We start from the raw sequence: 12,850 nt of genomic DNA, 5'->3' as shown, positions 1-12,850 counted from the left end.
GCTTAGAAAGGAATGGCTCTTAGAATTGATGTAATTGGGCAGACACACAAACTCTTAGATTTGTTTCCTTTGAAAGAAAATGCTATTTTTTTCTTATGCAGGTTTTTTTTTTAACTTTAGGACTGACTTTTGTCAGGATAGGCATAACAGGAATAAGTTAGGTTCAGTTTGGAATGAACATGAGCACAGGAGTATGGAACAAGGTTTGCCTTGGTCCTTTATAGGAAGGTGACTTTCAGGGATGATCAGTGCACAGGGATCCCACTGAAGCAATTGCCTCTGAGAAACAAAATCTAGCAAGCTAACAAGACAGAAACCTCACTGACAACCAACATCGTTTCCATGTGAGAAAAACTCCTCTGTACAAATGCTTTGAAGCTGTCTGATGACAAGGCAATAAAAACTGTATTCAGCTCTTAGAATGTCACTCTGTTGTATTATCAGTCTCACTGGCAGAATTTGCCAACAGATTCGGACTAACAGACAGATAAATGCAAGCAGCTATTTTGTACAGATACAGACACATAATTATCACATGGATTTAATTATTTTAGTCTATTAAGAAGGTATTCTCAGGAGATGTTATACCAACAGTTTTCATTTGCATTTGCAGCCAGTCTATAATACATTGCTGTATGTACACGTCAGTATTTTCCCAGATGGCATTTTGAGAATGAAACTCCTGTTGGATTGAACTCTCTGGGACTAATTGATAAAATCTTGCAACAGATTTTTAAAGTCCTGAACATGACAGTCTGTAGCAAAAAGGCAGTAATAAAACTCTACTCCATTGTGTCAGAAAATAAAATAAAAATTATGCGTCCCTTTCATTGGTGCACAGGTGAAGTAAAAAATGATGATGATAATGATGATTCTACATTACCAGAATATCCAGATACAGTGGTTCAAATTTGGGCACTCTTGAAATCACTAAAATCATAGTTTGAGGAGACAATTCATTCAATTCTGATTTAAGATTCTTCATTCTGGAGGAAAAATTTCATAATCACTTGATCCACTGCTTTTTGCATAGATGTGTTCAGAATCTTGACAACCTGACCCTGCCTCAGAAGCCTTAACGGCAGATCAGGGTTTTCTCTGAGTTGACCCTATTTTATGATGGATTATGTATGGCTTGTCCTCTAGCACCTGCTTAAAGCATATAAGCAACAAGATGGCAGAAATCATGAAGCTGGCACAAACACTGTATCGCATGTATGGGTGATTCAGATGAAATGTGAACTATTGGGTCAACAAAGAAAGGCAACAATTTCTTCCTCTTCTATTTTTCTGGTCATAGTGGATTATCAACATAACAAACACTAATTTTACAACCCCTTTACAATGCTCATTAAATACACAATCAGTAAATATATGATCAATGAACATACAAATCATTAGAACTAAGAATGTCATACTCTTACATATTTTAGGAGAAAGAATACAGTAGTATAGTAAGAAAATAGAACTGTATAGTAAATAGGTGAAACTGTGCTGTATTTGGCCACTCGATCTTTTTTTTTATCTTGAATTATGTTATCATCAGAATCTCCAAGGTCTTTAAGTACCTCTGTAAGTATATGGCAGGTTATGTATGACTTTTTCTTTCCTGTATTTGCAAAATTAATGAAATTTTACACTAAGTATGGTTTATTCTGCTGTGTACAGATTCTACTGAGAAATTACTGAGTAGTTTAAGAATCTTTTTGAACATTAAAAATATGACCAGTTAAACTCACCCTATTTTTCATGAAAATGCTCACAAAATAGACTATAAGAAAATAATGACTCTCAAATTCATGCTAACTAAATGAATTTAGAAGCTTCACTGGGCATTGTGAAAAGGATCAAACTACACTTTGTCGATACTCAAGCTCAAAAAATGGCATACAACCTCTGAAAAATATCACACTTTGTTTCCGAGAATCCCACAGGGATATAAACTGCTGATAGAGGAGCTATAGCAAGGAGAACCTAAGAGATTTACAATCCAGCCTGAGCTCTCCTCCGGGGACTGCATTTTCCCTGTTAGGTGATGGGAAAGTATCTGCACTGTCTTCTCCACTCACATTAAAGTTGCACTGAGCCCCAAAGTGACAGTAACTGGCAATTGCTAAGAACATAGTCCAAAATATCCAGTTTCTTCAAGGTATAAAACCTTCTGTCCTCTGGTCTTTACAAAATACTAAAGCTCTAAAAGAGTAGTACCTGGATTTCCAACTGATACTGGTGTGGGATTAAGTTCATATAAAGCACAGACAGCTTAGTATCAGCTACAGATCTAAACTAGCCCAGTGAGCTCCAGTTACCCAGTCAGCTTCACAGTGCTGGGGACTGTACAATAAGCTGAGTGGCTCTCCAGGCTTCACTGACTGCACTGATTATAGCACCACAAACTACAGCAGGAATTCAGACACTGTGTTCACAGACACACAGCAGTGTAGGCTGCTACATCTTGATGTCTTTATCTGAACCCACACAGTCCCTTTTTCAGTGTTTTCTGTTTATTTTCTACAGCTGTTGGTAAAATTCTTATTTGTGTCAATCTGATATGGCAAATCCACAACATTTTCTGTGAAATGGAGAAAAAATTGAGGAGTGTGGGGGTATTCACAAAATATTTGCAAACGCACTATGACATATGTATAAAGCATCTCAGCAGAAACTATTTTAGCAATTAAATGAATGCTCTAAGTATGGAAAGAAAAAGTATCTTGAAAATCACCTTCAGTGCACAATAAAAGCTAAATTGGAGATGTTTCTACTCAAATCAACCACTCTAAATAGAGCTATTGTAACATGATCCAATGTTGATGGCATTTTTGCTGGGAGTAAAATTTTGTCCTCAAAAACTTATAGGTGAAATACCACTCCACAAATGCCTTAAGTGAACAGCAAAGGCCTATTTCTCTGAGCCAACAAAAAGAATCTACAATAGAAGGCATTATACAACATGGATATATATTTCCCTAATTTCATGCCTTGCATCTGTGAGCCTTGCAAATGACATTACTCCATGCTAAATTAATTTAGGCTCCCTCAGTCAAATGAATGCACTGGAGAACTAATATAAACTAGAATTTCCTGAGCCGTTATTTTCTATCTTCCAAAACCTAAAAGTTTATGCTAATTTTACTGGCTAATCCTAACTGGCAGGTCATTTGCAGAATAGTAAAAGCAAACCACTTCATGATGGGTACAAAAAATTTAATGTATTCATTTGCGGCCTTAACTCACAAAAACTTTCTCCTAAGGAGATTGATTTCTCACGTCGAGACAAGTTTCTAGATGACACTTTGATCATGATGTATTAGAACATATATTCAGGTAAAAACTAGGGCAAAAAAAAGGCCTACAGACTAAAATAGTAAGCTTTTAAATAGGATATTTGTATTTTGCCTGAAATTTTTAGGGTGTTTTTCTTCTTAGTTTTGTTCTATAGGCAGGGCTAGATGATAGCGTTATTTGCACCGCAAGAATTTCTTTGAGAGCACTAGGATTACTGTGGAAAAACAAAGGAAAATTTAGCCCATCATGAATAAATTTGGCTTCATGTTTTGCTTTATAAACACAGTTCCTATGCAGAGATAAATTTTCCTCATTTTACTCAGAAAAATACTTTACAATAAGCTTTCTGGCATTTGTATGACCAAGTCGGAATCAGATTTTACTAAGCTGAGTAAAGAAGACATATATATTTATCCTCTATATTGAAGCCTGGAAGTGGGAAGGTGGTTAGTTTACAATCCACTAGATTTGTTGGCAAGATCTTTCCTGTTCTGTACACATAACAGAGTTAATTCTCTGGGGATGTTCCCAAAAGCCTTGGCATCACTCTGAGAGGTAATAAGGGAAAAATCTTGCCTATTTTTTTCAAGACTTTAAAAACCTGCCTACCACAATTGGTGAGGACACTGTTTTTAACACCTGGAATCACCTTGATTGAATATGCCATTCTGGCACATCAGATATAGCTTCAGTTTAAAGCAAGGTTGGCTACACAGTGCCCCCTGATGTACTTCTGGTGGCCTGGGTATGGCACCACTGTCATGAGCAAGTCCTGTTGTTATTAGCAAATCTAACACAATCATGCTTTTGATAATGAGCTAGCAGTCACAAGACAGGTAAACTATGCTTCTGGTTCCTCTTTTCTTGTAAATATGTCTTTAAAGAGACTGAAGGTTACCAGTTCCTGGAAAGAAACCCACATTTTTGCTCTCTGTGTGTGTGTGTGTGTCTCTGCATGTGTGTGTGTTGGAGCTTTGGCTTCCAGCAACTACACTGCAAGCTCAACAAGCCTTGCTTTAGTCTCTAGCACTGTAAAAATTAAACAAACACTCCTAAAAGTGACAAATTTCTGTACACATATTTTATGCAGCAGAAGTCCCAAAGGAATTCTGCTCTTTCCTACACTGACTAAAAGAATGACAAATTAAATCTTCAGCATGAAAAGTATTTGCTTCAAACTCTTGTCTTCACTGTTTAAGTTCCTTCCCTTAAGTGCTTACTGGAGAATCAAGGAGAGAAATAAAGTATTACGAATTATAGCACTGATGTTAAAAATAGCTTGTATAAAGGAATCTTTAAACCTTTTAGTGTCTTGTTTTCTTTCTTATGATGATCGTTTGCCTTTTTCTACATCCTTTTGGGCCTCAATTCAGTAAAATACTTAAGCACAGTACTCAATGTAAAGTATAACCTCGATTTCTACTGGATTTGAAGTGTGGTTTGGGGTGATTTATTGAATCACAGCCTTCATCATTAATGTTTTCTTTCAAACTCAACATTTTTCCAGAGAAATAGAAGCAAGGAAGACTCTCTAAAGTTTATCCCACTGAAAGGATGGAACAATGAGAAAGCCATCAAAATTTATAATCCACCAAAGCGCTGAATTTATCTGAATACTGTAGAGACTTCAGTCTTAGGACATTCACCTGACATTTCTAGTCCAGGTTTGAAAAGCTCAATTCTAAACAGTGATGAAAATAAGTAAAGCCAGAATTCCACAATTATTTTAAAAAAGAAACATAATTAATTCACACCAAACTGATGATCAGTTTGTAAATAACAGGTGACTGATGTAGCAAAAAGCAGGTAACACTGTCTTTGCAATTCCTGCTGGCAAACTTCTGGTGGGAGTTTGCTTCTTTTCAGGTTTGCCTCCCAAGATTTACCACCGAATGAATGTAACTGATATTGTTATTTTACAAGCACCTTCTTGCCACATATCACCCAAAAAAATTCAGATAGCAAAGAGGAAAATAATTAAAAAGCATGTAAAAAATAAATGTCTGACCCACTAGCAACTGCAAATAGATGTGAGCCAGAGACTTTAGTGGACTAATATCATCTTAGCCAGGTAAAGCCTGGCCAAAAATACATCTCTATAAAAGGAACATATGATGCATGAGCTTAGTAAATCATCACCACGCAAATCATTAAGGCACTATCGTACAACGAGAGTGGAAGCATGATGGTTATTAAAATGGTTCATGCATATCTTCACAGGAGCTTTGCAAAGTAAGGATAACCTAAGTTTCTTACCTGTGCTTTTATTGGTTTTGTTCTGTCTACTCTTTACTTGCTCAGTCCATAAGGTAGGATAACGAGAAGCTATATCTAGAAAAGAAAAAAAAGGCAACAGAAAATACTTTATAAATGTTAACATTTCTACAAGTTATTAGCAACAAAATATCAAGTGGCTAGTTTTAAAGAAACTGATCTAAAAAAAAAAAAAAGGGCACACTGGTCTATATGAGGGGCAGTCAAGACCATTACTCAAGCAAAGGTATGGATAGTCCTTTCCTTGTCCTATTTGCACAGAAGGTTGAAAGAAATAATTTTAGACTAAAATTAGGCTTAGTCAGAATAAAAATCTCCTAGTCTGGACTCAAAATATGTCATGGCTGCAGATCAGATTCTGCAAGATGAGAGGTGAGTGATAAGGTAGCCACAACACAGGACTATTGTTGCTTATTTAATGAGCAATTAATTTCTCCAGAGGCAAATAATCCTCACAAAACATCAGCCTTAAGGGTGATATTGCTAGTCATTCTGCTGAGGATAGAATTTACCCTTTGACTTGTTTATTTGAACATAGAGTTTTAATCTGCACTTTGGCTCAAGTTTAAATCCTGTGCCTGCCCTCAGTAGCGACAATTAAAATTGTTCATGCTGGTCTCCACAGGTAGAGTCTCATCTCAAGATTATCACACAAAATTCACTGCCTATTGTGTCCATTGTCTTTGTTGTTCCTGAAAAAATACAGATGCTTGAAATTTCTTGCAACTACACCAGCAGTTGTAGATACTCTTAAGATAGCATTTGATATTGTGGAATACAGTCTGTAACTCCACAGTTTAATGCCACACTTAAATTTGCTCACCTTCTTCATCACCTTGAGGCTGAGTCTCCAGCGCGGGAGCTGAGGCATCATCTGAATTCAGAATGGAAAAGATTTGCAAGGAGACTACAATTATGAGAGTAAGCTAAATAAGTGTACATACATGACTGAAAATAATGATTTGCACATAGCCCCGGCCAGTAAACAACAATTTAAACATTCTTTATCGACACTACACAGCACAGATATATTACTTATACAGACAATGTTTTATAAATGGATGGGGTTTGAGGTTATGGATGATGAATTTATTGCACGGTCTTTGGTGATGCATGAAGTGATCAAGTTGCTCTCTGGAGTGTAATTCTTCTTTTCTAATGCTGCACATTGATACCTAGATATTATAACTGAAAAATCAGAATTTCTAAAGAAATAATTAGGTAAATGTATGGAAGAAGTGAGACCTATGAAAGCAAAAACAGTCTGGAGAGAATGTGTGGCTGCAGACACCTTAAAATCAAAGGCATTTTTCAGCACAGCAGGATCTATTTAAGAATCAAGTTAATTTTTTTAAGTAAGATTCACAGATTATATAACCAGAATATTGTTTGCACAACTGTTATCCTCTGGTCAGCATTCTCCACCCATCCACTACCAACCATTACTACAAGAAAAGAGGGAGGGAAAATTACAGAAATGACAAGAAGATGTGAGTCATTTTAGGTTCAGTAAAACACAGTGAGTCGACGTAGCGCTGGAAAAGAAAAACTGAACATAAAAAACTTTTTAAATCAGCTTTTGCTAAAAAGAGTGGTACCAAAGATCTTTCTTTACTTTATAACAGTTTTTATTTAAAACTATTGCAGATGTGGGGTAAATATGACTCAGGAGACCATACCAGTACATATTTTCCAGTCACTGCTGTTTCCTGTGGCATGGAGCTAACTCCAAGACCAAGGTGTACTGCAGTAAACAGCATCTTCCATGCAAAGGTTTTATTACTATTTCTTGCAGTTTCACAATTGTATCTCAGACCAAAATAGTTTCCAGATTGTTTTCCTGGCATTTTCATGGAAGACAGAATCAAAGGTAACTGAGAAGCTGCTTCTGGCATGTAGCCTTACCTGGGTAACAGTGAGCAGCAGCTTTTAGGCTAACACACTATCTCTTTCCTTTTCTTCTTGCTACTGCAATTCAGAAGAGCCTCCTGTTCTCTTTGCTGTCACCATCACTGTTTGGGGGCTTTTTTAACTCTGAGTTGTCTTTAAATCATGCAGAGGTTTTGGGGTCACTCTGAGCTTTGCCTCTAAATGTCACAGTCTAGGTCACAGCAAATACAGATACCAAGTAGATATTGATAGCAGATAAACCCAAATTTCCAGCCATAGCATAGTGACCTCTATGCTTTTCACAAAAACAAAGCAGCAGCAACAGGAGTGTATTTTCAATGCAAAATTATCTAACCAAGGCATAAGGAGATTTAAGAGTGCTCATTCTTCATTTCCACACAATGGCAGGATTCTTTGCTCCAATGCTAAAAAGATTGTCACTCCTCATTAGTTTTGCTGGCATTTCTGTGGTGTCCTCTGGGTGGTGGAATAAGACCATTGATTAATTTCAGAGAGGCCATCAAGTATCCTAATGTACTGAAAATCAAGACATATATTTAAATCATCGATCAGTATGTGATTCAGAAAACCCAGAATTTTAGAAGGCAACTTACAGGAGGCGGGTATTACCAAGAGCCAAGCCAGAAACTTGGGTTTGCATTTAAATGACACTTTTCTAATCATCTTTTGGTACACAATTTTGGTTTGTGACACAGTTAATCTTATGTAATTACCTGAAATTCAGCATAATGCTGTAACTTCAGCAATAATCACCTCAATCAAAATCAGCCTCCTGAACTTTGTTCATGCAGCATTTAAAACAATTTTGGTGGTGGTGGTGTTGTTGTAATACAACATATGTTTAATGATTGATATGAATTAGATATCTCACAGACTAATGGCACAATTCTTCCTGTCTGGCACATGCATACCAGTCCATGTATGTATCTATTTAAACACAAACCTATTTAAATTCTGTTTGCTGTCAGAGTTCAGTTACCAAGAACACAGTCCTGCAGTCAGCTAAGAATCAGAAAAAAGGGATGTAATCCCAACTCTGACACCTGTGCTTTTAGGAGTCTAAGTATTTTCCTTGGATAGAGGAGAGAACTGTGGGGCCAGAGAATATACTTAAGGGAATATCTTTTAAGCTTCATTTCTACTCAGTTTAGTGTTTAAATTTAAAAACATGCAAACAAAGCCTCTGATCTCCAATATCTGCAGCTGGAAATTTTCTTTCAGTATTGGAATACCCAGAGAAAGAAAGTTGCACAACTACAACAGATATGGCTCACCAGATCCATATCTATGAGACATCTTGGAAGGGGAGACTGTCTCAAGTTTATGCTGTCTCTTGAGTAGAGTCCTCAAGACCACACCTTGAAGGTCTGAAGCACAGTCTCTGGAGCACTGAGAACACTGTGAACCAGCCTAAGCTTGCTGGGCTACAATATGGGCAGACACTCCTGGTTAGTCCACAGGAACATGCAGAGGAGAGAGGAGCAGAGTGTGTTATGGTTGTTTCAAAAAATACTGCTGTGCCCTTGCAAGCTGAGCTACAAAATATGTTTTACTAGACTGGCTGAGAAGCTGAAGCACAGCTCCTTAACTCAGATGGACATATGATCCTGGTCTCTACTGTGTGACAGTCTCTAAAGAATTTGGGATGTCTCTGATAACATTACTTTATTTAAAGCATAAGGCAGTGACCATCTGGAAGAAGGACGAGGAGAGAAAGACAGCAGCATTTGAGAAGAAGCAGGGACCACCTGGGAACCAGGTCAGAAGCCTTTCAGGCTGCAGGCTTGTGCTGGAGAATAAAAACAGGGAATGAGTAAAATGCAATCATGTCACTTGAGACACAAATATACATGGTAAAAAGGGAGATTTGATAAACTGTGCTGATTTCCTTGTTCTATGATTGTTCATTCAGGGTTCAGTAGCTCAGCTGCCATTGGCACAAACAAAAATAAAGGATTCCAGCCAAGTTTTATATACGGAATACTTTGTTCTGTTCAAAGCTGAAAATGAAAGTCCAGACCTGAAGCAAATGAGCAACCTAAGGTTAGTGGAACCCACAATTTGTCTGGAAATACATAAGGAACAATTTTTCAGTACTTTGTAATTATTAGCCTTAAAGAAATACTAATTCTTTTCGCCTAACAGAACTATAGTTTGTTTAAATGTTAATTTATTACAATACTGCAAAAGCTCCTGTAAAAAAAATTCTATTATATTTACAGTGCTCCAAACAGATAGCCATTAACACTAGAACAAAAATGAGCAACTTCTTTAAAATTAATTTATCAGTATAACTGACAGAAATATTCAGTATGCTTTCTTCAGCTGAATCTAAAATTCTTTTAAGTGTTTGGTGAGTGTAAGCTTTAGTGTCGTTTAGAGCACAGACATCTCACTCATTTAAATCAACCAGCTATGTTGTATTCACATCAGATTTTGTCCTGCCAAAAAGATATACATCTTGATCTATATCAAACAACAACAATCTTCTGGCCATAAATATAAGCCATCAGATAAATTAATCACAATATAAAGCAAAGTGCTGGGTCCAAGATGACTCAAGCACTGATTGTTACGATTGTTATGGAAATAAAGTGAGAACTCCAGTTCCTAAGATTTTGGGACTGTAGAACGCTGTCTTTATCAAATAGACAGAATACTCTCTCCTCCAGAAGAAGCAAAAAAATATGGGAAAATATTTCAGAGTATGGATTTGGGAATGAAAGTTCTCTTCCAAACAGCATTGAATTGCAAATTCTGTAGGACTGAGACTAGAAAAATATAGTGTCTATGCATACACACATATATATATAAATACATGCATACATATATAGATGTTTATACTTATAAGTTTATTAAATGTCTACAATGCAAGCATAAAATTAGTAACATGTATGCATGCATATATATTACATATGCAGCTATAATACAACATAAATTTATATTGATAATTTAAATATATGGAAAACCACAGTAGTGTCTCCCACAGCTATTTTAGCTTCTATTTAAAGGCCAGCTAAGATATTTACCTGCTTTGCCTGCACCTTCTCGTTGTGGCAGCTTCTCACTCACTGAACCTGCAATTGGAAAAAGGAATTAACCAGAAAAATACTATTTTCACTTCTAATATGCTATTTAAGAAATACAGTTCAGCTTTAACGATTCATTTGTGTATATTACAGCAATAAATATCAGCAAATTCTTCCTTGGCAAACCATAGGTTTTAGCTGTGCCTGACTTCTGCATTTGTGTGCAACCCATACACGGTCAGACTCCACTGACAGCGGATCCAGGACCTGAGGAAGAGGTGGCATTAAACACTACACAGGCACAAGTGCAAGAACATGCTCACGTGCTGCAGGATCACCCTTTCCCTTTCCCACTGTCCCAGCAAGGACATGTTCAGCAGGAAGGAGCATCACTCCCTCGTGGTCCCTTGTACAGGGCAGTTCCCTCCCTCTGCTCAGTCTTGCCCTCACACCTCAGCTGCTCTGTGGGGCTTTTTCAGCCTCTACCCCAGACATGGCCCAGAATAAAAACTGTCCCTTTTCTGCTCTAAAGGCCTCACACAAAGCCTTGTGGAAACCCTATGCTGGTGTGGGAAAGTGATTGTGTGCTGGGGGATGGCAGGAACATAGAGCCTTATTCTGAGCCTGAGCTGGGCTCAGGACACATCCCCAGAGCTGCGGCCCTTGGGAGAAGAGACAGCAGAGGTGAGAAGGGAGTCAGGAAGATTACAAGAGATGGGTTTTTACAGCTTATTCTTCCAGCCTGGATTCCAACCCAACCCAGAATCCAGCCTTGCTTTCAAGCCATCAAGAAATGGAGAATCCACTAGTTTTCTCAGTAGTTTTTCAAGGAGGCAATTGTCCTTAGGGTTTAAAATAGAAATCCTTCCTTATTTTTTGTTTATGTGTCATTACATCCATTTTTATTATTCTAATTACTAGCCACTTTTTAACAATTTATCTGTCTCTGCTGCATTAAAAATCACCTTTAAAAGTGGTATTTTTCTCTCTGAAGAGCCACATGGAGTGACCAAAATTTAAAAGCATGAAGTCTCAATTCTTACCACATAGTCTCTTCTTACATACACCTGCTATAATGAAAAAAAAAAAAAACCAAAACCACGCATCTGACTGATGCTTGTATGTGTGTGAAATAATTTAGCTGCCTTAATTTCCTTAATTTATTCCCCTGGAACAACTACTTTCACTGTGTTTAAAACACACTAAAGAAAACCTAAACCTTGGAGCACAAGAATTGGGTTCCAGAAGGACAATTTAAATGAGAGAACCCACTAAATCACAGGGCTTGCTTACCACACTGAACTGACGGTTACTTCAGCAGGAAGTTTAGACAAGGAGTCTGCCAGTGGGAAGATGCCTAACATTACAAATCAGTCCTGGTGATTTTAAAGCCTCCATAAAAGAATACATGGCAGTGCAGCCAAGCTGGTAACCTGCTGATGGATTCAGTTCTTAATACAGCTTTATATATCCATATTACAGCTTTATATATCCATATTAAAAATATCCTTGTTTAGACTAATTTCCTTTTATGGCTATAGTGTATTTTAGTGTATTTTTATTATGTTATGTTTGAGTCACCCGAAATTCAATAAACTTAGTGATGCATTAGTATTAATTCAGGCAGGAAAAATAAAGTTGCTATCACTGTAGGAATTATATCCAAGGGTTTTTGGGATAGCTTGCTCTAAATAGACTCCAATACTAATCCATGTTGTTCAGTCTGAAGAGGAGGCAGATTTTGTATTTATGCTGAAGCCAGAAGATCTGAGTTTTTGGTGCTTGGCTTGCATCTGATAAAAGGCTCAGCTTGAACTCACATAAGATGTTCCAGTGTTCGGAAGTACTACATACAAAATTACAGGTTTTTCTAATTGTACTAAATACCAGTGATCCAATCTTTCCTCAAATTTCATCCAGTTACTATTAACTCTGTAGTTTCTGAATTTCATTTTGATGCACAGGCTTATAATTATAATTATCTTGCAAATCCAGATATTTTAGGCCTGACTCTCAGTCACACATGCATTTTAAACAGACTTTTCATTTGTGAGTAGAAATGATGTCTCAGCATGGGGAATGTGTGTGATGAACTGCCACTGATACCCACTCTGCTCCAGTTTGGCACCAGCATTGTCTCTCTATGTACATTTGAAGTATTATTATAAATTGAACTCAGTTTATACATAAGTAATTTAACACGTTGAAATTTTTATAATATTCCACATCTTAAACTGAAAGCAGAAATATCTTTCCAGATGCATTGAAATTACTTAATCTATATGAGAAATGATGAGAATTACTAAAGTCAGGGAGAATTGAATTTGACTTTTTTTTTTTACCCTAAA

At 37.0% G+C, this 12,850-nt stretch overlaps 1 protein-coding gene across 3 annotated transcripts in view; it reads right to left on the bottom strand.

The window, feature by feature from the left end:
• Positions 1-12,850, bottom strand: part of SMOC2 (SPARC related modular calcium binding 2) — a 140,811-nt gene that overhangs the window by 63,606 nt on the left and 64,355 nt on the right. For 2 of the 3 annotated variants that reach the window (XM_069010205.1, XM_069010207.1), the window contains exons 5-7: positions 10,503-10,550; positions 6,386-6,469; positions 5,545-5,619 (exon numbers count right to left, since the gene is read on the bottom strand). In XM_069010205.1, the coding sequence (XP_068866306.1) occupies positions 5,545-5,619; positions 6,386-6,469; positions 10,503-10,550 (207 nt within the window). The remainder of the gene's footprint in view (positions 1-5,544; positions 5,620-6,385; positions 6,470-10,502; positions 10,551-12,850) is intronic. The other variant, XM_069010208.1, reaches the window with a different exon arrangement.

This window comes from Aphelocoma coerulescens, chromosome 3, assembly GCF_041296385.1.
Source record: "Aphelocoma coerulescens isolate FSJ_1873_10779 chromosome 3, UR_Acoe_1.0, whole genome shotgun sequence".
Classification (NCBI taxonomy): Eukaryota; Metazoa; Chordata; class Aves; order Passeriformes; family Corvidae; genus Aphelocoma; species Aphelocoma coerulescens.
This window is presented reverse-complemented; position numbering and strand designations above follow the sequence as displayed.